The 23673-nt window shown below is 33.0% G+C and overlaps 2 protein-coding genes and 1 long non-coding RNA gene across 6 annotated transcripts; all 3 read right to left on the reverse strand.

The window, feature by feature from the left end:
* Positions 1 to 325: 325 nt before the first annotated feature.
* Positions 326 to 3803, reverse strand: LOC145794726 (uncharacterized). The gene is made up of 2 exons (XR_014334658.1): positions 3498 to 3803; positions 326 to 599 (listed from the first exon to the last, which is right to left on the reverse strand). It is a non-coding gene; the product is annotated as an uncharacterized LOC145794726 (long non-coding RNA).
* Positions 3804 to 5051: 1248 nt separating this feature from the next.
* LOC114318693 (sugar transport protein 8) lies at positions 5052 to 7142 on the reverse strand. Its single transcript, XM_028265624.2, has 4 exons — positions 7034 to 7142; positions 6437 to 6756; positions 5578 to 6204; positions 5052 to 5492 (listed from the first exon to the last, which is right to left on the reverse strand). Exons 1-4 carry the CDS (start codon positions 7140 to 7142, stop codon positions 5052 to 5054), a joined length of 1497 nt encoding a protein of 498 aa, XP_028121425.2.
* Positions 7143 to 14221: 7079 nt separating this feature from the next.
* Positions 14222 to 17385, reverse strand: LOC114298615 (putative methyltransferase PMT12). 4 transcript variants are annotated; one of them, XR_014334659.1, is made up of 5 exons: positions 17191 to 17383; positions 16983 to 17051; positions 15991 to 16101; positions 15339 to 15495; positions 14222 to 14515 (listed from the first exon to the last, which is right to left on the reverse strand). XR_014334659.1 is itself a non-coding variant. In XM_082877106.1 (5 exons), the coding sequence occupies exons 3-5, from the start codon at positions 16070 to 16072 to the stop codon at positions 14315 to 14317; spliced, it is 471 nt and encodes a 156-aa protein (XP_082733232.1). In that variant the 5' UTR covers positions 16073 to 16101; positions 16983 to 17051; positions 17191 to 17385; the 3' UTR covers positions 14222 to 14314. The 4 variants fall into 4 exon arrangements, 3 of the variants coding, with proteins under 3 accessions (XP_082733232.1, XP_082733234.1, XP_082733233.1); XM_082877106.1 differs by having other exon boundaries at positions 14222 to 14546; positions 17191 to 17385; XM_082877108.1 differs by having other exon boundaries at positions 14222 to 14525; positions 17191 to 17384.
* Between the last annotated feature and the right edge of the window lie 6288 nt (positions 17386 to 23673).

Below are 23673 nucleotides of genomic sequence, written 5' to 3' on the forward strand. Positions count from 1 at the left end.
AACAGAAGCATGTACACGCCACATACATCCCCTTGATTCCTTATATGCACATTCTGCCGTAACCCTCAGCTTGTCATTTTTAACATACGTAAACTGAAAACCAACCTCAATAGCATACTTGCATAAAAAAGTACGGAACTCAACCACACCACCCTCAAACTTTTGTCCAACACTCGTAATATTATTCCGCCAACTAGCCGACAATAACACCTTTTCTTGGCGAGAACAAAACTTAGAGAGTGAATTCCTTTCAACATCCACCAGCCTATCACACTCACCATCCACAACATCTACCCAATTAGACCCCACTTCATCCTCTTCATCAGAAGTACTACATCTACTAACTGAAACATCAACTATATCAACACCGCGTGCACAAACAACCCTCAACATATTCAGAAAATCAATATTATTTCGAACCATACAATTCGGATGGCCCAAAATAGAATATGAAATACACATAGTCTCAGGTTTCAAATTCTCCCATGTTTTACACAAAATGCCAACCAATTCCTCAAAATTCAATTCGCATGAAACATTAATGACAATAGTATCATTCCCATATTTGCACAGCAACAACACTGCACTGTCCATTGAAACTGAAACAAAAAACAACAAAAAAAATCACAGAAACACTTCACAATAACAACATAAATGTCCAGAGAAATTTCTAAAAATTATAATTTTCTCTGAACTTAAAATAAAACTCCAAAGACATCTACAAACTGATATTCACCTTCAAGATGATAAAAAACAAAATCATAGAAACTTAATGAATCACAGAGAAATTTACTGCTAACAATTAAACACAATTATAGAAAAAAAATCACATAGAATACAAGTCCAGAGAAATACTTTTCTCTGAACTACAAACTGAAAGTGAGTAACAAACTTACAATTTTCTCTGAACTACAAATACAAGTATAGAGAAATTTATGAACTTACATTCACTTTCTCATATTCTATCTCCATTACAAACTTCTAATAATATGTCCATATGCACTTATAATTTACTCTGGACTACACAAACAATAGTGCAGAAAATAAATTTCTCTGGTTTGAAAAAACATAGAACACAACTATAATTCATCAGCATGTTGATAAAAAACAGAGCACCAAAAATGAACTCTAAACATCAAAATCACCTACACTGTCAACACTATCTGAAATTGATCAAAAAAACAAAGAATGAAAAATTAATTCCAAAAATAAAAATCAACTCTATCAAGCTGGCCTCTCTCTAAACAAAAATCAAAATACATTTGGAATCTAAATCGAAAACAAATCTAATTCAACTCAACTCAAAAACCTACGCGATCAACACACCGTCAACACTCTTTCAAATTGATTAAAAAACAAATAATAAAAAATTAATTCCAAAAATAAAAATCAACTCTATCAAGCTGGCCTCTCTCTACACAAAAATTCAAAACAAATATCAAAATGCATGTGCTATCTATAGCGACCCCGGTCTTTTCCCATTTGATTATTGTATCCGGACTTAGGTTCCGTAGATTCTGTCATTGAATAATTGTTGTTGTTGTCCTTTATTTTCTCATTTGGAATTATAGGATGTGTTGGGCAGGTTTGTTTCAGGTTGGTTGGGTTTAGAAACCAAGTGTTGCTGTCCAGGTTTTTGGTTTTTTGCTCGAGCGAGGAGTTGGTCGCTTGAGCGAGATGTCGTTTTGGTTCTTCGCTCGAGCTGGGGTTTGGTCGCTCGAGCGAGAGATGGCGTCCAGTATGGACCTGTAGCTTTGCAATCTTGGCTCAAGCGAGCTTTTCTTCGCTCGAGCGAGTTAGTTCATCCTTCGCTCGAGCTATAGTTCCTTCGCTCGAGCGTGTGTCCGATTTCAGACCTGAGGGTTTGAGTTCTTCGCTCGATCGAGCTTTCTTTCGCTCGAGCGAGCTTTTGGGTTGTTGGCTCGAGCAAGGCTTCCTTGGCTCGAGCGTAGTTTCTCTGTGTCTGGTCGCTCGAGCGACCAAGTCTTCGCTCGAGCGAGCCTGTCCAGTTTATATACGCAGCAGCGGGTTTTGATCAGTCTTTTCTTATTCTTTTTGGTTCTAAACCCTAGGTCCGACTTCTCTCCCTCAAAACTCATCTTCTCTTTAGGTGTTCATCTACTTCTAGTGTGAATCCATCTTAAGTTCTTTGTAAGAAAGATAGAGGGCGGCTTGGGCTTCATTCTAATCTGAACATTTGGTGATTTGGAGCACATTGGAATTTGGGCATTTATCTCTATCTTCTCCATTCGGGTTATTTTCTTTGAGGTAGGGATTTCCTACTCCATTTTATAGGTTTTGTTCTAAGTTTTGGTATTTTGATATGTTGGGGATACTTTGGTAAATTTTGGGAAAAACCCTAGTTGTATTATTGAATTAATTTGTATAAGTAATTCATGGAATTGGGAAAAGAGGGTTAAATTCATGGAATTGGGGAATTCATTGATTAAATGGCGTAATTGGGTAATTGGAATCATTTGTCTATTGAATTGTTGACATAGTTATTTTCAGTTTAGAAATAACTGTTTTGGGCTATCGGTGGAGGATAGTCGTGATTGTTATAGACATTGCATGTGAATTAGGAATAACTGAAACTAATCACATTGGTTAAGTCATTAATTTTGACTATGGCATTGATACAGAAAATACGTGTATTGATTGAGCATTGCATTTGCATACATTGTTTGTGTGTGGGAGGAGATAGGGGATGTACTCCACGGTTTAGGGGAAGATAGGGGATGGACCTCTAAACCGGATTTTGTTTGGGAGGAGATAGGGGATGGACTCCATTAGCATCACTTTTATGTGTGCTTATTTATATAGAAGTGTTTTATTGATACAGCACTAAAATGTGTATCAATCTGGAAGTATGAAGTGTTTGATTTGAGCTTGAGTCTCATTTGTTTGTTGATATTGGAAGGATGAGAATATGATATATGTGATTCACTGTTGTAAGTTTGGCCAGGTTCTGAGCCATGTTGATAAAATTGGAAAGTAAAACGTATCTTAGACAATAGTGTCATGAGACTGTAAAATGAAGTAATTGATTATCTTGGTTAACCATCTGTTGAATGCTATTGCTTTATTCATTGCTTATATATGGTTTAGTATATTTCTACTGGGCTGTGGCTCACCCTTTATGGGAACATCATTTTCAGGTTCAGGTGATAAATTACCTCCAGGGACTTAGCTTGGGAGGGTTTGGCTTCTGGATTGGAGAAGACTACCTTTAGTTAATTGTCTTTAATTATTAGTACATGTAAACATTCAAGCCTAGGGCTTTTCTTGTATTGAGTCAGAACTCATATTTTTATATCCAAGTGTTGGCTTGGAAAGATGTAAGCCTGTAGGGCATTTTATTTGATGTTACATGTAATGCTTTATTTAGTAATACTCTGATGAATGAATTAATATATTGTCTTCTTTAAATAATGCCTGTCAATGATATATAATGGGTTAATTTTGAGGGCGTGACACTATCTCCATCGAAAACAAACCTGATTCAACTCCACTGAAAATCTACGCGATCAATACACTATCACACCACTGAAATCTCCGACGAAATCTCCAACAAAATCTACACGATCGTAGCAATCTTTCTCGTCAACTCCACTGAAATCTCCGACGAAATCTCCACCATAAAATCTCCACTGAAATCTCCGACGAAAACTCCGACAAAATCTCCCCTTCAAATTCGGTTTCCAAAATGTATCAGTTAAGTCAACCATATAATATTCAAACAAATTTATGTTATAAAGGAAGGGTAATTTAGGTACTTTATAACCTAAAATAAATTTGAGGGACCTTAGCCTTCAAAACATATTATAAAGGACCTCTCCTCATATCAAAAGTAGAGGAGGGACCTTAGGCCAATTTTCCCTTATTTGTTATGAAATTAGAAACTTCAAGGCGAGGGTGTAATTTTCAGAATCACAAAGGGCAATTCGTATTATAAGCAAATCTTAGGGAGTATGATTGTAATTTATTCCTTTTTTTAATTATGATTTTTTTTTTCAATTAAACTCATTTAGCTTTGTTTTATTATTATTATTATTAACTGCAAAGTGGTGCAATTTGAATACAAGGAAGGCTTCTTTGAAGTCCTATCATAATCTCCAAAATTAAAACATATACAGATTTTATTAGATAGAATGTCCATCGAAATCTAATTTAGATAACAAAAATTGTAACCAAATAATGAAATGTGAGTCCTGAGGATTAATATTCTCAGTCATATGCTATAATTTGCCCAATCAAATCGGCCCAAAGAGTAATCTAAAAAATGTAATTATTTGAGAGGTAATCTGAAAAAACTTAACTAGAGAAAAAATAAAATAAAAGTCACAAAAAATAACATGAAATGTGATTTTTTTTTTATATATTTTTGTTTACAAATAATTTACTTTTTAGGTGATCCAAATTAGGTATATTTAAAAGGGATATTTGGTGAAAAGTCCACACTTATGGGACCATATTTTATTTGGTCCAATATTTAATATTTATTTTGATCAAAATGACATGTTTAATGAAATTGTTTGCTGTGAAAGACAAATTATTATTTTGAATGAATTTTTTCCAATTTTCCCTACCGTCGAACCACTGTCGGACCATTTTCAGCAATTCGAAAGTTCATCAAAAAATTCACCATCACCAGCAGCATCAGTGGTGGTGGTAGTGGTAATATAGACAGATTTGTAGATTAGGTGGACATAAATGTGATGCATGCACAATTAAAGGGATGACACATAAACAAATAAGTGGATAGATGTATGATGGTCCAAGCCTAAACCTGACCCACTTGTCGTTGTTTGATTGATTGTGGATACGATTTTATGGTTTTAGAGTTGGATCCCCTTATTTGAATTATTGTTGTTGTGGTCATTGTTAGGAGGATTTTGTTGAGTTTTTTTGTCCATAGAAAAAAAAAATTATAAACGACATATCTTCCAAAACAGTTAACAAACTCCATGAAAACACTAAAAACAATTCCCCAAAAAAGGGGAAGAAAATCATGTTCGCATCAACAATCGGTTTTAATAGGTGTGTCACGATCAGACCATCTCCTGGCTCTTTAGACCGTCATCATCCATGAACTTCTTCCACACCGAATGCTGCTTCCACACCCTTTCCACAATGGAATCGATTGGAACGCCCTTCGTTTCCGGCACCAGGAACACCACAAACAATCCCATGACCAAAATCCAAGCCGAGAAGAAAAAGAATATGAAGGCTCGCATGTGACAGAGCATCGATAAGAAAGCTTGAGCCACAAGGAAAGTCATCAACATGTTGGAGCTGACAGCAAAAGCAAAGCCTGAAGTTCTAGTCTCGAGAGGGAAGGTTTCGCTAGGAATCAGCCAACCAAGAGGTCCCCATGACCATGCAAAGCACATAACATACAAGCACACCAGCACCACCACAACCACAGCGAGTCCTTTGTCCATTGTCCCAGTAGTATTCAAGTGAGTCAGTAGAATTGCACCAATTGATACCTGAAATTGGATTCAATTAATTAGTACAAGCACTAAGTGAGAAGAATTTAAATGTAATTACAAAGAAGTGAAATTAATTTAGTACCTGGCAAATGAACATTTGGACACAGGCTTGAAGAAGCAACTTTCTTCTTCCAATCTTATCAACAAGATAGATTGAAACAAAAGTACTTGCCACATTCACTGTCCCAGTAATCACCGCAGACAACAACGAAGCATTGTTCTTGAACCCCATGGTCTGAAACAGAACCGGTGCATAAAACATAATCGCATTAATCCCAGTCATCTGCTGAAATATCTGCAACATAATTCCTATGACTAGTGGTGGCATGCTCGAGCGCTTCATCAGTTTCTTGAAAGGTTGCTTCACTTCCTTGGCTATCTCACATGCCCTTTTCACTTCTTCATACTCGTCGTCCACGTTGTCCACGCCTCGGATTTTCTTGAGTGCTGCTTTGCCTTTAGTGTCCTTGCCTCGTTCGATAAGGCTAGCCGGTGTTTCGGTGAGAATCATGGAGCCGAAGAAAAGGACAAGGCCGGGAATGCCGGCAATGGCTAAGGAGACCCTCCATCCAATTGGGTGGAGGGTGGAAGTGAAATAGTTGACAATGCCAGCTATGAGAATTCCAATTGTGACAAATAGTTGGAAGAGAATGTTGACTGCCCCTCTGTGTTGGACTGGTGCTATCTCTGATAAGAACACTGGAACAGCCTAGAATCATAGATTATAGTTAGGGAAAAAAAAAATAAAATTTCCTTATTTGTCATAAACTTTATGTAAAGTAAATATAACTCAAAGGGTTGATTGAACATTAAAAATTTGAGGACAAAATCTAAAATTTTGTTAGTTAACTTCAGCTCTGTGATTTGTCGAGGGTGGACAAACTCACCTAGACACTCTATTCTTAAAATATAAAATTTATTTTAGGCACAAAATAACATACCTCATTGCCAAATCCAACTCCAATGCCAAAAAGAATCCTGCCAAGAATGAGCATCCATTTGTGCTCAGCAAGAGCACTGAACCCAGCTCCTCCAATGAAAAATAGGGATGCTACTAAAATTGTGGACTTGCGACCAAATATACGACATGCCTTTGATGCACCAAAGCTTGCAACCAAAGCAGCAAGGTACAGTGATGATGTGAATAGCTGAAGCAACTGATCATCATATTTGCAGTAATTGTCTTCCTTTGCATGAAGTTTCCTCTCGTGAACTTTTGGAAAGAATTTTATTAAGAAATCATCCATTGCAGTCACGCCACCTATAAAGTCAAAGTCAAAATAATAAGATTCGATTGTTTACTCGAATGAATTAGAAACCAAACACATAAACGAAAAATGATCATTGACACTCATATATAAATAATAATTTTGCAACAAACATTAATAAACCTTTATGAATCATTACTTAATAATAATTGTTTCAATTATTTAGTGTATAACTTTTAGACTTCCTATTTTAAAGCATATAATAAAATATATATATATATATATGATTTTCTAATAAAAGAATTATATCAATATAGTTGAGGGCATTACCTGAAATTCCAATATCATAACCAAACATTAGGCCTCCAAAAGCTGCGACAATCCAACAAGCAACCACATATACAGTGATTTTCGATTTGAATACTTCTACATTAGCCATCTTTGCTTCTCCAAATTGAAAAACACACACTCAAAATTATTAATCTCCTTCAAACAAGAAATCTCACGGGAGAGAGAAGACAGAATGAAAAAAACCTCACAGAAGAGAGAAGATAGAATGAGATAAAGAAGGGTAATTGGATGCTTTTATAACAATGAATTCCCATTAATTTTGGGATTTTGAGATGGATAGGATTTGGGAAATCTTAGTAGCCTATTTTTGCTGGAAAGTAGTTCCAATGGTCAAATCTCTTATCCTTTCTGACAAGGAATAACAATGAATTCCCATTAATTTTGGGATTTTGAGATGGATAGGATTTGGGAAACCTTAGTAGCCTATTTTTGCTGGATAGTAGTTCCAATGGTCAAATCTCTTATCCTTTCTGACAAGGAATGTAATTGTTTTTCATGTGATCCATCGTGTGAGATATTTAGTAAACTTCTTAATAGGTCCTATTTTTGGGTTAAGTATCAGTCTCTTTTATTAATAGTACTTAATGGATAATAAATCTTAAAAATAAAACATCTAAAATTTTGATACATCTTTTGGAATCTCTACCATTTTTCATTCTTTTTGAGTAATGCTAAAGATCCCAAAAAAATTATTAAATTTTTTATCAAATGCCTCAAATGGGTGTGGGACTCACATGTTGAGATTTCAAAAACTGTATTAAAATTTTTAACAATTGTGTCACATGGATGTGAGACACCGAAAAGGTGTACCAGAATTTTTACCAAATTTGCCCATGATAGATTTGGTTGAAATTTTAGTTCATCTTTTGTGGTCTCTAAGATTTTCTTTCTCTTTTGATGTGGGTCCCACACTGATGTCACATATTTGGTAAAAATTTTAGTGCATCTTTTGAAATCTTTTGTATTTTTTATTATTTGTTTTAGAAACCGTTTTTTCATTTAATAAGGTCAAACATGTTTAAAGTAAAGTGGATTTATTAAAAACAGTTATAATAATTATTATTTGCTTTTATATATTTTTTAGTTTCCCTCTTGTTATTTTGGATAGTCATGACATGACTCATATTTGTAAAATCCGAGGAGGGAAGAAAACAAATCTTTCATGGTAAAGATTCACTATATAAAGTATTTATTATTTTCACAAACAATTAAGAAACTTGATTTCCTCACTCGCATGGAATCTTACATTCGTATAAAAATATTAAGAGTAAATAATACCAGTAGTTCTTATACTATCATTTTAACTCCTATAATTTCAATTAGCTTATTTTTTAACTTAATTTATGATTTTGTCTCAATTTAATTCAATTGATTACAATTTCTAGTATTTTTTTTATGAACAATGTGCATATAAGCGACATTGGTCATGCTTTTATAGATAAAATTAAAAACTTGTGTAATTTAGTAAGTTACATCAATCAACTCAGTGATTTTTTTTTTTCAAAAACCCTAATCAGCGTTATAATTATACCAAATTGATATAAAATCTAAAATTAAGAATCAAAATTAAACTAATTGAAATAAGAAATACTGAGATGACACAAGACAAAATGTAGACACTACCGAGAAAATTTGTCCAAATATTATCCATGAAATAATAAAAAATAGTTGAACCCCTAATATTTTAAAAAATAAATTACACCGACACCTATAGATTTTCCTTTGACACTTAAGAAATTACGCTACACCCTAAGATTTCAATTTCCATTACAATTTTTTCCCCTTCTGTCAATCCCCATTAGGAGACTTGGCAATTCTGGATAACATCAGAAATAAAAACTATCAAAATATCAATTATAACCCTCAACCCAAATGATGAAGACTTTGGATGATTTGGTAATGTAATTAGTACCTTAAATTAAAGTTTGGGGACTTCTATTTAGGTCCTAATAGGTGAAATTATTGACCAATAGGTCCTGTGAGAATTCATGGCATTTTTTACCAAACACTATTAAAAAGTATCACTAGTTTTTAATTTTTAGCGACAATTTAAAAATTGTTAAAAAAAATGTCACTAATTATAAGTTTTAGTGACAGTTTAAAAAAATAGTCACAAAAAAGTCACTAATTTTTAACTTTCAATGACAATTTAAAAAATTTGTCACAAAAAAAGTTACTAATTATAAGTTTTAACGACAATTTATAAAAACTGTGACAAAAAGTCCCTGATTGTCAATTTTTAGCGACATATGCAAAAATTCGTCAAAAAAGATTACTTTGAGCAATGATTTTATTAAGACTTATTTTCAATAGGACTTGTGAATTAAGTCTAACTATTAGGACCTATTGATAATTTATCTTAAAGGGTTTCTGTAAATATTGTGTTTTAGGATGGGCCACAATGACACTGAAGAAAACAATTGCTGGTTGTTTTTTCTTAGATAATTGTGGGTAAGGGGTTTGATAATTTTTCTGCACGTATTGATAGGTAGAATTATATTGGTACCCATATCTACCCCACACACACACACACAAAAAAAAAAAAAAAAAAAAAAACAGAGTGCTCTGTTTTGGACTACTGTTACTTTTGTTGTTGTAGGAATTTTGACTATGTTCTAGTTACACATTTCATGTGCACCTTGAAAGGAAGAATGGGAACTTGTATCAAAAGTATTTGGATTGATTATATTGATTGAATTGATCACAAATTGATGCATTAGAATGAGTCATTAAAAGGGTTTATACAAGAACACAATTCACAGAAATAAGAAATAAAAGTGGTCATGTATATAATTAATTATAGAATCATGTTTTGAAACTTTTATATAATTCAATACTTAAAAATGTATTGAAACAAGGGAAAAGACAAATTCAAGGACAAATAATCTTTGGTTATCTTCAACCACTTTTGTCCAGTGTATGCATTAACTAACATTATATTGCATGTGTCACTACAAGAATTCGCACTTTTGCCGACTAAAAATTTGGTCAGCAAAAGTCCATTTTTAGTCGACGAAAGTTATCCGCGACTAATTTTTTTGGTCACCACTTTGGTCGCCAATTGAGGGTCGCGGAAAGTAATTAGCGACTAAAAAATATTTTAGTCGCGAAAAAATTATATTTGCCTACTAAATTTTTGGTCGCGAAATATATAATTATTGCGACTAATCCATGTAGTAGCTAAAACACTTTAGCCGCGAAAAGTCATATTTTCCCGACCAAACATGTTAGTCGCCAATTCGCACATTCAACGACCAAATAGTTTGGTCGGCAATTGTCGCCCATTTCCACGACCAACTAATTTGGTCGCCAATTGTCACATTCCGCGACCAAAAAAATTGGTGGGCAATACATTCCACGACCAAAAAGATTGGTCGGCAATATTCACTACAAGAAAATCACATTTTTGGCGACTAAAAATTTGGTCGGCAAAAGTCAATTTTTAATCGGCAAAAGCTGTTCGCGACCAATTTTTTTGGTCGCCACCTTGGTCGCCAATTGAGGGTCGGCAAAAGTAATTAGTGACTAAAACTTTTGTTAGTCGGGAAAAAGTTAAATTTGCCGACTAAATTTTTGATCGCTAAATATATCATTACTACGACTAATCCATTTAGTCGCTAAAACACTTTAGTTGCGAAAAGTGACATATTCTCGACCAAACATGTTAGTCGCCAATTGGCACATTCCACGACCAAAAAATTTGGTCGCCAATTATCATATTCCACAACCAAAAGGTTTGGTCACCAATTATCACATTCCACGATTAAAAAATTTGGTCGCCAATTGTGGCATTCCACGACCAAAAATTTTGCTCGCCAATTGTGACATTCTAGGACCAAAACGTTTTGGTTGCCAAAAGGAATGTTTGCACCAACATGCAATAAAATAAACCTGTAATTCATAATAATATATCCAATCTATTTAATACAATCTGTAATTTACAATAATCAATCAAACCAACAATTCACCTGAATCATAAACATTCAACAAACTATATAAATCATCAAACTCTAAACCTGTTTAATTAAAGTTAGCAACTATTATAAGTTTTCATCCGCAAGTAATTCCAAACTACATATTCGTTCAATTAAAAATTCGCTTGTAATCTATATAATCATCCAATTCACATCCACTTAGGATTAAAATTTAAAACATATTCCTTAAGTGAAGAGTAGAACTCCCTTCACAGAGCATCAATAGCTTTCACTGATTGAGCAGAAAGAAAATTCTTCCAATAGTATTCATATCCAGCTACATCTCTTTCAACTTCTTTCCAGGCCTTATAAGCCCGGACAAGAGTAGAACTCCCTTCACAGAGCATCAATAGCTTTCATTGATTGAGCAGAAAGAAAATTCTTCCAATAGTATTCATATCCAGCTACGTCTCTTTCAACTTCTTTCCAGGCCTCATAAGCCCGGACAAGAGCAAGGTTATCACTGTAATCACGTGAAAATTGCGCTTTTGCTGCTTCTACTAGCTGCAAAGAGAAAGACACACAAATCAATTAGTGAAACTGATAAGATAAGATACTCAATTTTCTAGCAAAAGCTATCTATTAGTGAAACCACAACTAAAATACCCAGTTAACAACTATAGACATAAAATTATAATAGCATAAAAAATCAAGAAAAATCATGATGGATCGGAATATTAAAGTTATAATAGCATTGGGCTGCTAAGGGGGCAGGAAAAGGAAACAAAATTACACTGTGGCACACTGTCAATGAAGATTTAGAAGTAGAAAAACATGAATCATCGAATATAATTTTGTAGCTATTGGTATGAACACAATGAATGATAAGAATCCACCACCCACTTTATTTTTACCTAAATTATATATACATATATATATATATTAACTTGCTATGCTGAGTAGGGAAAAAAATTTACAATGATGATATGACATGATTATGGATGCATGATATATTTCTCTGTAATTAAATTTTTATAAGTATAATAACAAATCTCACTAGATGTAAATGTGACAGGTACACATTATATCAAAATTGCATATAAGCCAGAGCTAGCCACTGCAACCCTAGCTACAGCAAGACCAGGCCAGGTCAACACAGCAAGGCTGCAATACCAGCCGCAACTAGAGCAGCTAAAGTCAGAACAGAAAGGGTTGTAGCTTCAGTCATGCTTACGTGTTATAAAGAGAACTAGCATAACTGTTTCAAGAAGTTAGGCTGTTAGAATTAAACCATGGTTAGATTAGTTTGTTATGATTAGATTAAATATAAAAGCACTGAATCTTTGTAATCAATTCATCAATCATGGTTTTTGCTAGGTTAAAGGAATTGAGCCTAACAAGTGTAAGGATAATATGGCTTTGAGTACAATAAGAAAGAAAGTTTTTATGTAAAAGAAAAACTCCGTAAAGATTGAAACCTCAAGAGATATCTCAATTTTGACACCTTCTTTGGCTCCTACAGCTTGATGAATCCCCCCAGACCATCTCATTTTCTCTTCAACTCTCCCCGTCAACTACAGAAATGTCTTGTTGTGCTAATGTGAGTATTCTGCTCAACTCTCCCCTAAGACCATTTATGTACTCGGTTCAGCTGTTTCATAATTGAAGTCCTTCAGAGTATCCAAACTACAGGTGCTAAGTGTCCTAATATAACGCATCAAAACCTATTCAAACAATAAGTTCATAAAATTAACGAACAGTAGCAAACACCAATAGCCCAACAGTGTGATAGACAATGTAACTAATCAAAAAGTAAATGGCAGTACTACAAGAAATCAAATAGTAGTAAGTTCATCTAAATATTTCTTGTCTAGTAAATGGCAGTAATTAAAATTGAATATGCATTTCAAAAAGTTATTAAAGTTTAAGATACACTCGAAATATTCCAAGGGACAGTTCATCTAAATAGAATTACTTGTAGTACTAAAGGTAATCTATGTTTGAGCAGATGCTGAAGACGTTGTCAACCTAACTATTAGCAGTTATAAGGGAGAGTTACTTGGGGGACCTTAGCAAACATTAGCAGACGTAGTCATGCTGAAGGTAATCTACCTTCAGTGATGAGGGAGAGTTAGGTTGTGGGGTGGCTGAGATAGATGGGGTTGCAAGGGAGCAGGGGGAGAGAGAGAGAGTGAGAAGATGGAGTGTGATTCCTTTTAGAAAAATGTGATTCAATTAAGGAATACTGGTGCTTGGATATAAGTAATTATCTATGTTTAAGGGTATGATAGATATTTTAGTATAAACGTGATGGCCACTATTTTCCATCCATGAGATTAACAAACTGTACGTGTTAAAGTGTTAAATGAATTTAAATTTTGAGGTATGTACAGTGTAATCATGCCAAGACTATGAAGCTATCTATATTTCTTTTTACTTGAGGGAGGTCTACATAATTTACCCTATTATTTATCTCTTATTAGTTAAGAAGTACGGACACGGATATGTGACACGACACAGACATACGGACACACAAATTTTTAAAAGATGCAGGGCACGACATGTTGGGGACATGTGCAAAACATAAAATTTTATATATTTATTATATATCATATTTTTAAATACTTAATATTTATTTTATATCAAATATTTAATTTTATTAACTTTAAGTATGCTATTTTAATAAAATAAATTAAAATTTTAATTTTTTTTTTGAACTTTACCAACTTTACCAATCTGATCCATATCAGAGAGAGGAGGAGAATGTATTATACATTTCTAAAAGCAGACACAAAATAAACCATGAAATAATGGTTCACTGCTCAGTGAATAAGAAAGATAATCATTATTTATGTCTAACCTAGTTGATTTTGTGCTATTAAGGGGAAAAAGAAGAAAAAAAATCAATCCTGTAGTTTCCCACACCTTCCCACTCCCTAAGTTTGTCGGTTATAATATTACTAACATGCAAAGAACCCAATTACAAAATTTAGCCAACAAATGATGTTCCGTGTTACACTAAAATGTTCTTATACAATTCAACAAATCCTCTGCAGATGCAATGTTTCCTTTTTCTCAGTCTAAAACTAGCAAAATTTCTGGGAAAAACAATTATTTATTAGAAAACTGATTTGGACCCCCACGACTTGCACTGGCCTGAAATTGGCCAATTTTTTTTTTCCTTCTCCAATCACCAACCCCCACGTGTTTGTGGGGGTGGTGGGGAGAGGGGGCATCAATCACTTCCATATTTAATACATAAATGTCCACTGTGTTTGAACGTTTCAGAAAAAAAAATCCAAAAAATCAAATCTGAAAATTTAATAACCAAATTTTGAACAAAAAATCAACTAGAAGCAGCTCGAGAGAGAATCCACACAACACTGATTACCTGTTTACCATCAGGGCTCCAGCTAACAGCATAAATGCTGCCTTTATGACCATCCTCTGAGGACAGCTCTCCAATTTTCTCTCCAGTTTTCGCATCATATAGTATACCCTTCTTATCAGAGCTTACCGTAATGAACTTGCTACCATCTGTACAAAACTGTGCACAACTGACAAAATTTGAATGATCCCTGCATATCAATAACATCACCTTTTTGTAAAGCATAAACTTTTGAAATGCATATTCAATTTTAATTATTGCCATTTACTAGACAAGAAATATATTATATGATGAAAAGGGCAACAACTAGAAGTTCATCTAAATATTCCAAGCAGAAATCTAAACAAGAAATATACTTATTTAAGATACACTCTCATACAATTATAAGTTCTCCGTCCCACAAACAGCATACTGTATTCTCAGAAACTGAATTTAGCTTTGGAGTAGATAATGAGAGACCCTAATTGAAGTTTCCTTCAAAAGGGACAGTTCTGGTAGGGAGCTATAATTTCAGAAAAGCAGCGTTCAGGTGGATATGCACCAAATCAATTATGTGATGCAATACTGAAAATGAAGTGGTTGAGGCATCACATGATAAGACCACAACACCAAAAGACATGATAAGGTAGGATGAGAAAAAGTCACAGGGAACCATGTCATTACTAGGCTTTATAGTCATTACTAGGGTACATGTCATTACTAGGCTAAGTGCTTAAAGTCAATAAGGTTTACAGTCCCATTTTTTACTGCTGATGGTCTAAACATAAAGCTTGTCAATATTTCTTGTCAATGGTTACACATAAATTACAGTAGCTGTAGGCCTACAATGCATGAAGTAGTTAACATGTCATACTACTGAATATGCAGAAGCCTTACGGACATAACAGTTGTCAAATAGAGATCTAAAACTTTAACCATTCAAGGCAGTTTAATGTACTATTTGCATCACCAAAATATACTAGAAAGAGGATAGTTAATATACCAAACACTGTCTGGATCATCATCTGAATCACACAGCGGAGGTCGCATTCCTGCCTCACGACTTAAGTAGCAACTGTTGTTCAAGGGCTTCTGCCAAATTGCAATATACCCCTCCTTCACAAGATTCCAACAAAGGTGGCTTGTAAGATTAATCATCTCTGAAGACGAAGGAAGACAAACGATCAGTAAACTGAACTTCTTGTCTAATGTGCTGCACATGCTACTCCTATTTAGACCACCAATAAAATGCAATGGAAACACTTCATTTGGGTGCACTGGAAGATTGACCTTCATTAAACAAATTATGGGGCACCCAGATGAACTAACATATTACATGCTTTAGGACCTTTCCCTGCCATTTTATCTAAGTACCATAACCAGTTTGCAATTTTTTTGTTCTCCAAGCTGGGGTAGTTACCAAATTCAGATTCCTTAATTTTTTCTAAGTTATAAACAATTGCAGAAGTCACTCTGTAAGCAATTGGGATTCAACAGGGAGATCAAATGCAAACTAAGGTGCACAATTTTTCATATAAGGGTATAATAGAAAGCTATGCAAACATTCGAAACTCAAACTCAAAAATGCTTATCGACTCACTAAAGTGAAAATAACTGTTCATCTTATTTTATAAACAAATTCTGCTTAGTCATACCTTCCCACTGCTCTTCAAGGGCTAATTCATGCTTATAAACAGGCTGTGCTGCCCAAGCAAAGTATCCTCCTGCACGTAGCATCCTGTTGACCTCGAGCAGCAAAATTCCATCTTTGCCACAATTAAATAAACAAACAAAGGCATGATAAGAATATGTCCCACAAATGAACATCAACAGTTTTCCCATATAATATCTACTACTCTTTCCAGATAACAGATGTCCACAATGATAATGATATGACACATGGAAAATAGTGAGGATAGACGACATGGAACAACTAGGTTATAATTTATAATGCATAAACAAGAATGATTACACATTAGCCTCATAAACTTGCAGATATGAATCATATGGTAAATAAAAATGCTTAATTGCCTTTTAAACTACTTTATCTCTTATCAATTGGAAGTGTGAAATGAGGAATTAGGCTACAACACAATACATATACACACATATATATACTAAGTGATTGTCGAGGCAAAGCTCTTCACATGTCAAAACAAAACCTGGTGGAACTTTCATTACAGTCAACAGCTAACAAATACACGGAATCAGAGTGTCGACAATAAATGAAAAATTGTCATAAACTACATTTCTTAGCATAAAAACCTATTCGATGATTATAATTTTTTCAACTAAAAGTTTGAAGGTATGGAAATCCCACGGTGATCAATGATCCACTTCAGGAAAGAACTGATGGAACATAGAGAATTGGGATCTCATATCAGACATTCACTTGCCAGTTTGAGACTGACAAAGTCATCAATCTTTATGCAGGTGGTGGCTCCATTACCCATATCAACAATACAAGAAGTTAATGAGAAAAATATTTGGCATAAAAATTTTATTTAACCTTTGAGAGAAATTCTGCAAGGAAGCAATAGGAGGTGCAACACTTCCAATATATGCTCTAATGCCTAATTAGTTGTTCACTAAATCATTTTCTACCCAACAAAGATAATAAATTCAATTATGAGAGAGAATAGCATACCATCACGAGTCCAATTAATTCTACATCTTGAACAATGTATCAAGTCAAAAGCTTGATAGGGTTTAAGATCTGTTCGGATTATAAAATTACATCATTGTTGTTCCAAGGATACACAGTCACATAGAGATATAGAGGAACCATTTCAACCCAGTCGTTAGAGGAACCGACTGGAATGAGAGAGTTGAAAGAAGAGTCAAAAGAAGCGTACCGTCTCGCCACCGAACTAGTCTCGCCGCTGCTGAACCAGTCTCGCCGCTGACTGAAACCCTTCCCCTTCAACCCCAGTCTCTCTTCAAAACCTCTATCTTCTCTCTCTCAGATTAAGGTTTGCTCACTGTTTTGAAACATTGTGAAATTAAGGGCTCCACAAACCTGAAAGGAAATGAAAAAAAATGGGGTGGAAAAGGTAGAGGGAAAAAAAGGGGGGAAATTAAGTTTGGGCGGGTGGAAAAAGAGAAGGGGGTAATTAGTTTTATTTTTATTTTAATTATTTTTTTTTATTTGATAGAAGTAGGGATAATATTTTAATGAAAAATATTTTTCATTAAAATAAAGTTAATTTTTTATGGTCGATGAAAAATATTTTTTGTGACCCTTTTTTTTGGGGGGGGGAGGGAAATAGTTTTATTTTTATTTTAATTATTTTTTTATTTGATAGAAGTAAGGGTAATATTTTAATGAAAAATATTTTTCGTTAAAATAAAGTTAATTTTTTATGGTCGATGAAAAATATTTACTGTGACCCATTTTTTTTTTGTTACTAAAAATCAAGAGCTAATTTTTTGTGGTAGAGGAGAGGGAGCGGCAGTAGTGGTGAATGTGGTGGATAAGAGGTGAGGTGGTGGTGGTGGTGGTGGTGGTGATGGCGAAGGAGATTAGTGGTGAAGTTGTGGTCATGATAGAGGAGATAGAGTAGCGGTGGTGGTGGACAGGTAATAGTAGTAGTAGTAGTAGTAGTAGTAGTAGTAGTAGTAGTAGTAGTAGTGATAGCAGTGGTGGTAGTGGAGTGGTAGCGATGGCGGTAGTAATGGTAGTCGTAGAGATGGAGTGGCAACAGTGGCAATAATGGTGGTAATGGAATGACATTTGCAGTAGTGGTGAAGGTGGCAGAGGAGATGGGTGGTGAGAGAGAGATGAGTGAGAGATAGATATAGAAGAGAGATAGAGAGACAGAGTGATGAATGAAAGAGAGAGAGAGAGAGACAAAATGGTCGCTAAAAGTGCATTTTCTTGTAGTGGAGAGCTTGATAAATAGAGAAGAGTGGAGAGAGAGAATGAGCAAGATGAACACAATGGGGGAGGGAGACAGACAGACACAGAGAGAGAAAGAAAGAGAGAAGAGTGATGAGTGAGAGACATACAAACAGACAGACACAGAGAGAGAAAGAGAGAGAGAAGAGTGATGAGTGAGAGAGTGATAGAGAGAGAAAGAGGTATATATATATATAGAGAGAGATAGAGAGACAGACAGACAGAAAAAGAGAGAGAAACAAGAGATGAGCGAGAGATAGACAAAGAGAGAGAGAAAGAGAGCAAAAAGAGATAATTGAGAGAAAGACATAGAAAAAGAGAGAGAGAGAGAGAGAGAGAGAGAGAGAGAGAAGAAAGATGAGTGAGAGAGACAAAGACAAAGACAGAGACAGAGATAGAGAGATGAGCAAGAGAGATAGAGATAGAGAGAAGAGAGATGAGCAAGAGACAAATAGAGAAAGAGACAGAGAGACAGACAGAAAAGAGTGATGAGTAAGAGAGAGAAAGAGAAGAGAGAGAGAGAGAGAGAGAGAGAGAGAAAGAGATAGAGAGTGAGAGACAAAAAAAAAAATTAAACATGAACTCAAATTGGGCAGTATGTGTTCCCACAAAAAACATTGAGTTTTATTGTCGACTAAATGTGTTTTAGTCACAAAAAATGTATATTTGCCGACCAAATGAGGTAGTTACCAAAGATTAAAAATAAAATTATTCTAGATATTTGGCAACTAAATTTCTTTTAGTCGGCAAAAGTTGTTATATGACGACTAAAATTTATTAAGTTGCCGAAAATAAATTTTTGCCGACCAAACTTTTAGTCGCCAAAAATAAAAGTAAATTTTTGTTTTCCATTCAACAACTAAATAAATTTAGTGGCCAAAAGTAACTATACAACAACCAAAATACTTATTAGTCGCTGAAAATAAATTTTTGACGACCAAACTTCTAGTCGCCAAAGATAAAAGTAAATTTTTATTTTTCAATCAGCGATTAAATTATTTCAGTTGTCAAAACTATCTACATAGCGACTAAAATATTTTTTAGTCGCTGAAATTAAATCTTTGCTGACCAAATTTTTGTCGCCAAAGATAAAAAGTAAATTTTTATTTTTGATTCCGCGACTATATTATTTTAGTTGGCAAAACTATCTATACAGCGACTAAAATATTTTTTAGTCGCTAAAATTAAATTTTTGCTAACCAAACTTTTGGTCACCAAAGATAAAAAGTAAATTTTTATTTTTGATTCCGCGACTATATTATTTTAGTTGGCAAAACTATCTATACAGCGACTATAAAATATTTTAGTCACTAAAATTAAATTTTTGCCGACCAAACTTTTGGTCGCGAAAGATAAAAAATAAATTTTTATTTTTCATTTAGCGACTAAATTATTTTAGTTGCCAAAACTATCTATACAGTGACTAAAATATTTTTTAGTCGCTGAAATTAAATTTTTGCCGACCAAACTTTTGGTCGCCAAAGATAAACAATAATTTTTTATTTTTCATTCAGCGACTAAATTATTTTAGTCGCCAAAACTATCTATACAGCGACTAAAATATTTTTTTGTCGCTGAAATTAAATTTTTGCCGACCAAACTTTTGGTCGCCAAAGATAAACAATAATTTTTTATTTTTCATTCAGCGACTAAATTATTTTAGGTGCCAAAACTATCTATACGGCGACTAAAATTACATTTTTGGCGACCAAAATTATCTATACAGCGACAAAAATATATTTTTAGTCGCCAATTGTGTCAAATTTAGCGACTAAATTGTTTTTAGTCGCCAATTGTGAGATTTTTAGCGACTAAATTTTTTTTAGTCACCAAAAATTAATATACCCCGACTAAAAAAATTTAGTAGCTAAATATTGTACTTTTACTGACTAACATAATTTTTGGTCGCCAATTCCACAACTTTTGGTAACCAAAATATTTTTAGTCGGCAAAAGTGGTTGCCAAAACTGTATTTTCTTGTAGTGAGTGAGTCTTTGTATTTAATTCCAATGGGCAAATTACATCACTAGTAATGTATTTTTCCCATTACCTCATTTTAGTTTGAGTAATTTTAATTAGTTTGATTTTAAACTCTTAATTTTATATTTTGTATTAATTTGGTTTGATTGATAATGTTAATTAGGGTTTTTGAAAAATATTATTGAGTTCGTTGAGGTTAACTTATTGAATTGAATAAGTTTATATTTTTGCCTATAAAAACATGGCACATGTCACTCGTATCATTTTTCATCGAAAAGAATTAAAAATTATAATCAATTGAATTAAATTGAGACAAAATTATAAATTACAGTCAAAATCCAATTCATTGAAATTATAAAGATAAAAAGGATGTATAACAAAAATATAAAGACTACTAATACAATTTGCCATGAATCAATTAAAAGTTGGTTATTGCCTCAGCTATTTACAAAGCAAATAATGAAACATTTTGAGATTGCTTTGCTTTTTTATTGAACAAAAGCATAAGCTTAAGATTCATCATTTTTTGTTGTCATACAGTTGAAAAACATATGAACTTGCCAGGTATTTTTTTCACAATTTCTTTGATGAAATATTATAATAAAAATAGACCTTTTGGATTGTTATCTAAATATATTTTCCATAGTACAAGGAAACAAAAAATGATGAATAATTTTTTTAATCAAATTGTTGAGTATGATTTTATTTGAAAAAAGTTTATTTAATTTTTTTCAATTAAAAAACATATTTTTTAAAGTAAATTAAAATTATTTATATAATTGTTGTTCATATTTTAATAAGAATGGTATAATTGGAATAAAAGAAATTATTAGGGAAAAGTGAACATTTTTAGAATAAACTAGAAAAAATAAGACTTAATTGTCTATATTGAAATTTAATAAGACTCAATAATACTCTTGAAAATGAGATTTATTGATATATTTTTAAAATTTTTTTTGAATATTTTGTTATCTCAATTTGTGGCAAAATTATACATTTTGTGGTTGATATTACAAAATTTTATAGTAAAGATACATATTTTATGGTAAGATACATACGTTATGTACCCCTAAAGGGGTGTGGGTTGCACGCCATAACATTTTCATATATTTAACATTATATATATAAATAGTTACTTTTTCATTTTAAGAACTATATATATCATTTTATATGTACAAATATATTATATTAAATTTATATAAAATAAAGTGAGTTTTACGATTTATTAGTCATTTTATTAGAAAATTGATAATCACCTTTGTTATAAAAAATTAATGGGAAATTTATTAGAAAATCTTTTTCAAGTGTTTGTATTTCAATTAGTCCATAAGATATTCTTATACTCTAATGAGTCCTTTTATTTGGACATTTGATCTACAAATCCTAATTCTCATATTTAAGGTATTTTATGAATATTTGTACCCTTACAAATATTTTTTAAACGGTTGTCGATTTGGTAATGTGAACATTCATATTTTACAAGGTGAATATTCACATTGACGTGTGAATGTTCACATTGATGGTGTGAACATTCACATTATGGAACATTCACGCTGTAAATGTGAATATTATTAGGGATATTTTGGTAACTATGTCATCTATATGATTTATTGGTACATAAGAAAATAATGTGGATTAAATGAAATATAAGTAGGTCAAAAGTGATTTATAAAAAAATGTCCCAAAATTAATACATAGACTATTGATATAATTTATCCAAATGTATTTTACACTAGTGGTCCCAAACCAAGTCAAGATTGGCCATAAGTCAAGAAAAAGTGGAGTTGGTATTAGAAAGCAAGAGCAAATGGAACATTTTGAGACTGAAACTGTTAGAGAGATGGGAGACCAACCTACTTTGACTGGACAAAAGGAAGAGATAAATTTTTCCAAGTCATTCAACCAATACAAAGGTGTATTTTGATAAGTTGATTAAAAGTTAATTTTTTTGATTTTTTAAATTTTTTTTAGATTACATTTTATTTATTTTTTTTACATGTATTTAAAAAAGTCAAAAAATATAAAAAATTGACTTGTAACCTACTTTTTAAAATACCTCAAAGTCTAGCCTAGGAGTGTAATTTGGGCAGGTTCAATCCAAGCAACTCGAGCTCAGTTTGAATCTTTTTAGGATTTGGATAAGATATTTTTGAATTTGATATGGGTTTGGATAAAATTTTAGAAGTCTGAATTAAATTTGGACAGATTTGGACAAAGATATCAAACAATTCAAGCAACTCAAAATTAAAATTTTATATATATATATATATATATATGTTAAATATACATATAAAATTTAACCATGATTTTTAAGTAATTTAAATCATTAAATCATATTGAATATGTTATATACATAAGTAACATAACACATAATCTTACATTTTATATTTTCACTCATAAATTGTAAAGACTATCTACTACAAGAAAAAGCAGATTTCGTGACTAAAAATGGATTTTTCGTCGCTGAAAGTAGCAGAATTGGCGACTAAAATTCAATTAGTCGCCAAAAGTGAACACTTTTGGCGACTAAAATAGTTTAGTAGCCAAATGTAGGGGTTTTACCGACTGAAAGTCAGTTTAGTCACCGAATATAGGGGTTTTAGCGACTAAAAAAATTTTAGTAGCCAAAAGTGAAGGTTTTTGGCGACTAAAAACATTTAGTAGCCAAAAGTATAGGTTTTGGCGACTAAAAAATAGTTTGGTCGCCGATTATACGTGTTTTACCGACAAAAATCAATTTCGTAGCCAAAAGTGAAGCTTTTTAGCTACTAAAAAAAATTTAGTAGCTAAAAGTCAATAATTGCCGACAAAAATGCAGTTTAGTCGCCAAAAGTGCTATCCTTAGGCGGGATTTAATTCTTTTAGCGACAAAAAAGAAATTAGTAGCCAAAAAATATAGAATTGGCGACTAAAATTCAGATTTAGACGCCAAAAGTGCTATTCTATTTTTTTTAGTAAATAATTTATTTTTTACATAAAATATATTAAATAAAAATAATTATTTTTATATATATAGTTTTGTATTAATACCGGTCAATATAGTATATAAATAATATATGTTGCATTAATATTCATGTGATGTTGTAGTGGTGTAGTGGGGAGAGAGTATTTGTAAAGGTTGAGAATGTTGGGAGGTTGGTGGTTCAAAACTTGGGAAAAGCATAGGCAATTTTTTTTTTTTTTTTTCCTGAAAAATGCTTTTGGCGACTAAAGTCTGTGGTCGGCAAAAGATTGGCTATTGGCGACGAAAAGTTTAGTCGGCAAATGTATAAATAATAAAAAAAGAATTCACTATTGGCGACTAAAAGTTTAGTCGTTAAATGTATAATTTCCAAAAATGGAATTGACTATTGGCGACAAATTCTTTGGTCGCTGAAGACTTGTATATTGCCGACTAACAGTTTTTTAGTCGCCAAAGGTATTCGCGACCGTGTATTCGCGACAAAACCGGCGACTAAAA

This window comes from Camellia sinensis, chromosome 7 (assembly GCF_055761805.1).
Source record: "Camellia sinensis isolate YWXY chromosome 7, ASM5576180v1, whole genome shotgun sequence".
Lineage (NCBI taxonomy): Eukaryota > Viridiplantae > Streptophyta > Magnoliopsida > Ericales > Theaceae > Camellia > Camellia sinensis.

Bases quoted from the DNA above. Each gene is read 5' to 3' on its own strand.
- LOC114318693 (XM_028265624.2), bottom strand. From the start codon at position 7,142: ATGGCTAATGTAGAAGTATTCAAATCGAAAATCACTGTATATGTGGTT. The intron at 6,757-7,033 runs GTAATGCCCTCA...TTGACTTTATAG, and splicing joins TTATGATATTGGAATTTCAG to GTGGCGTGACTGCAATGGAT. The intron at 5,493-5,577 runs GTACTAAATTAA...ATCCAATTTCAG, and splicing joins TCCAAATGTTCATTTGCCAG to GTATCAATTGGTGCAATTCT.
- LOC114298615 (XM_082877106.1), bottom strand. From the start codon at position 16,072: ATGCTACGTGCAGGAGGATACTTTGCTTGGGCAGCACAGCCTGTTTAT. The intron at 15,496-15,990 runs GTATGACTAAGC...CTTCGTCTTCAG, and splicing joins CCTTGAAGAGCAGTGGGAAG to AGATGATTAATCTTACAAGC. The intron at 14,547-15,338 runs GTATATTAACTA...ATTGATATGCAG, and splicing joins GATGATCCAGACAGTGTTTG to GGATCATTCAAATTTTGTCA.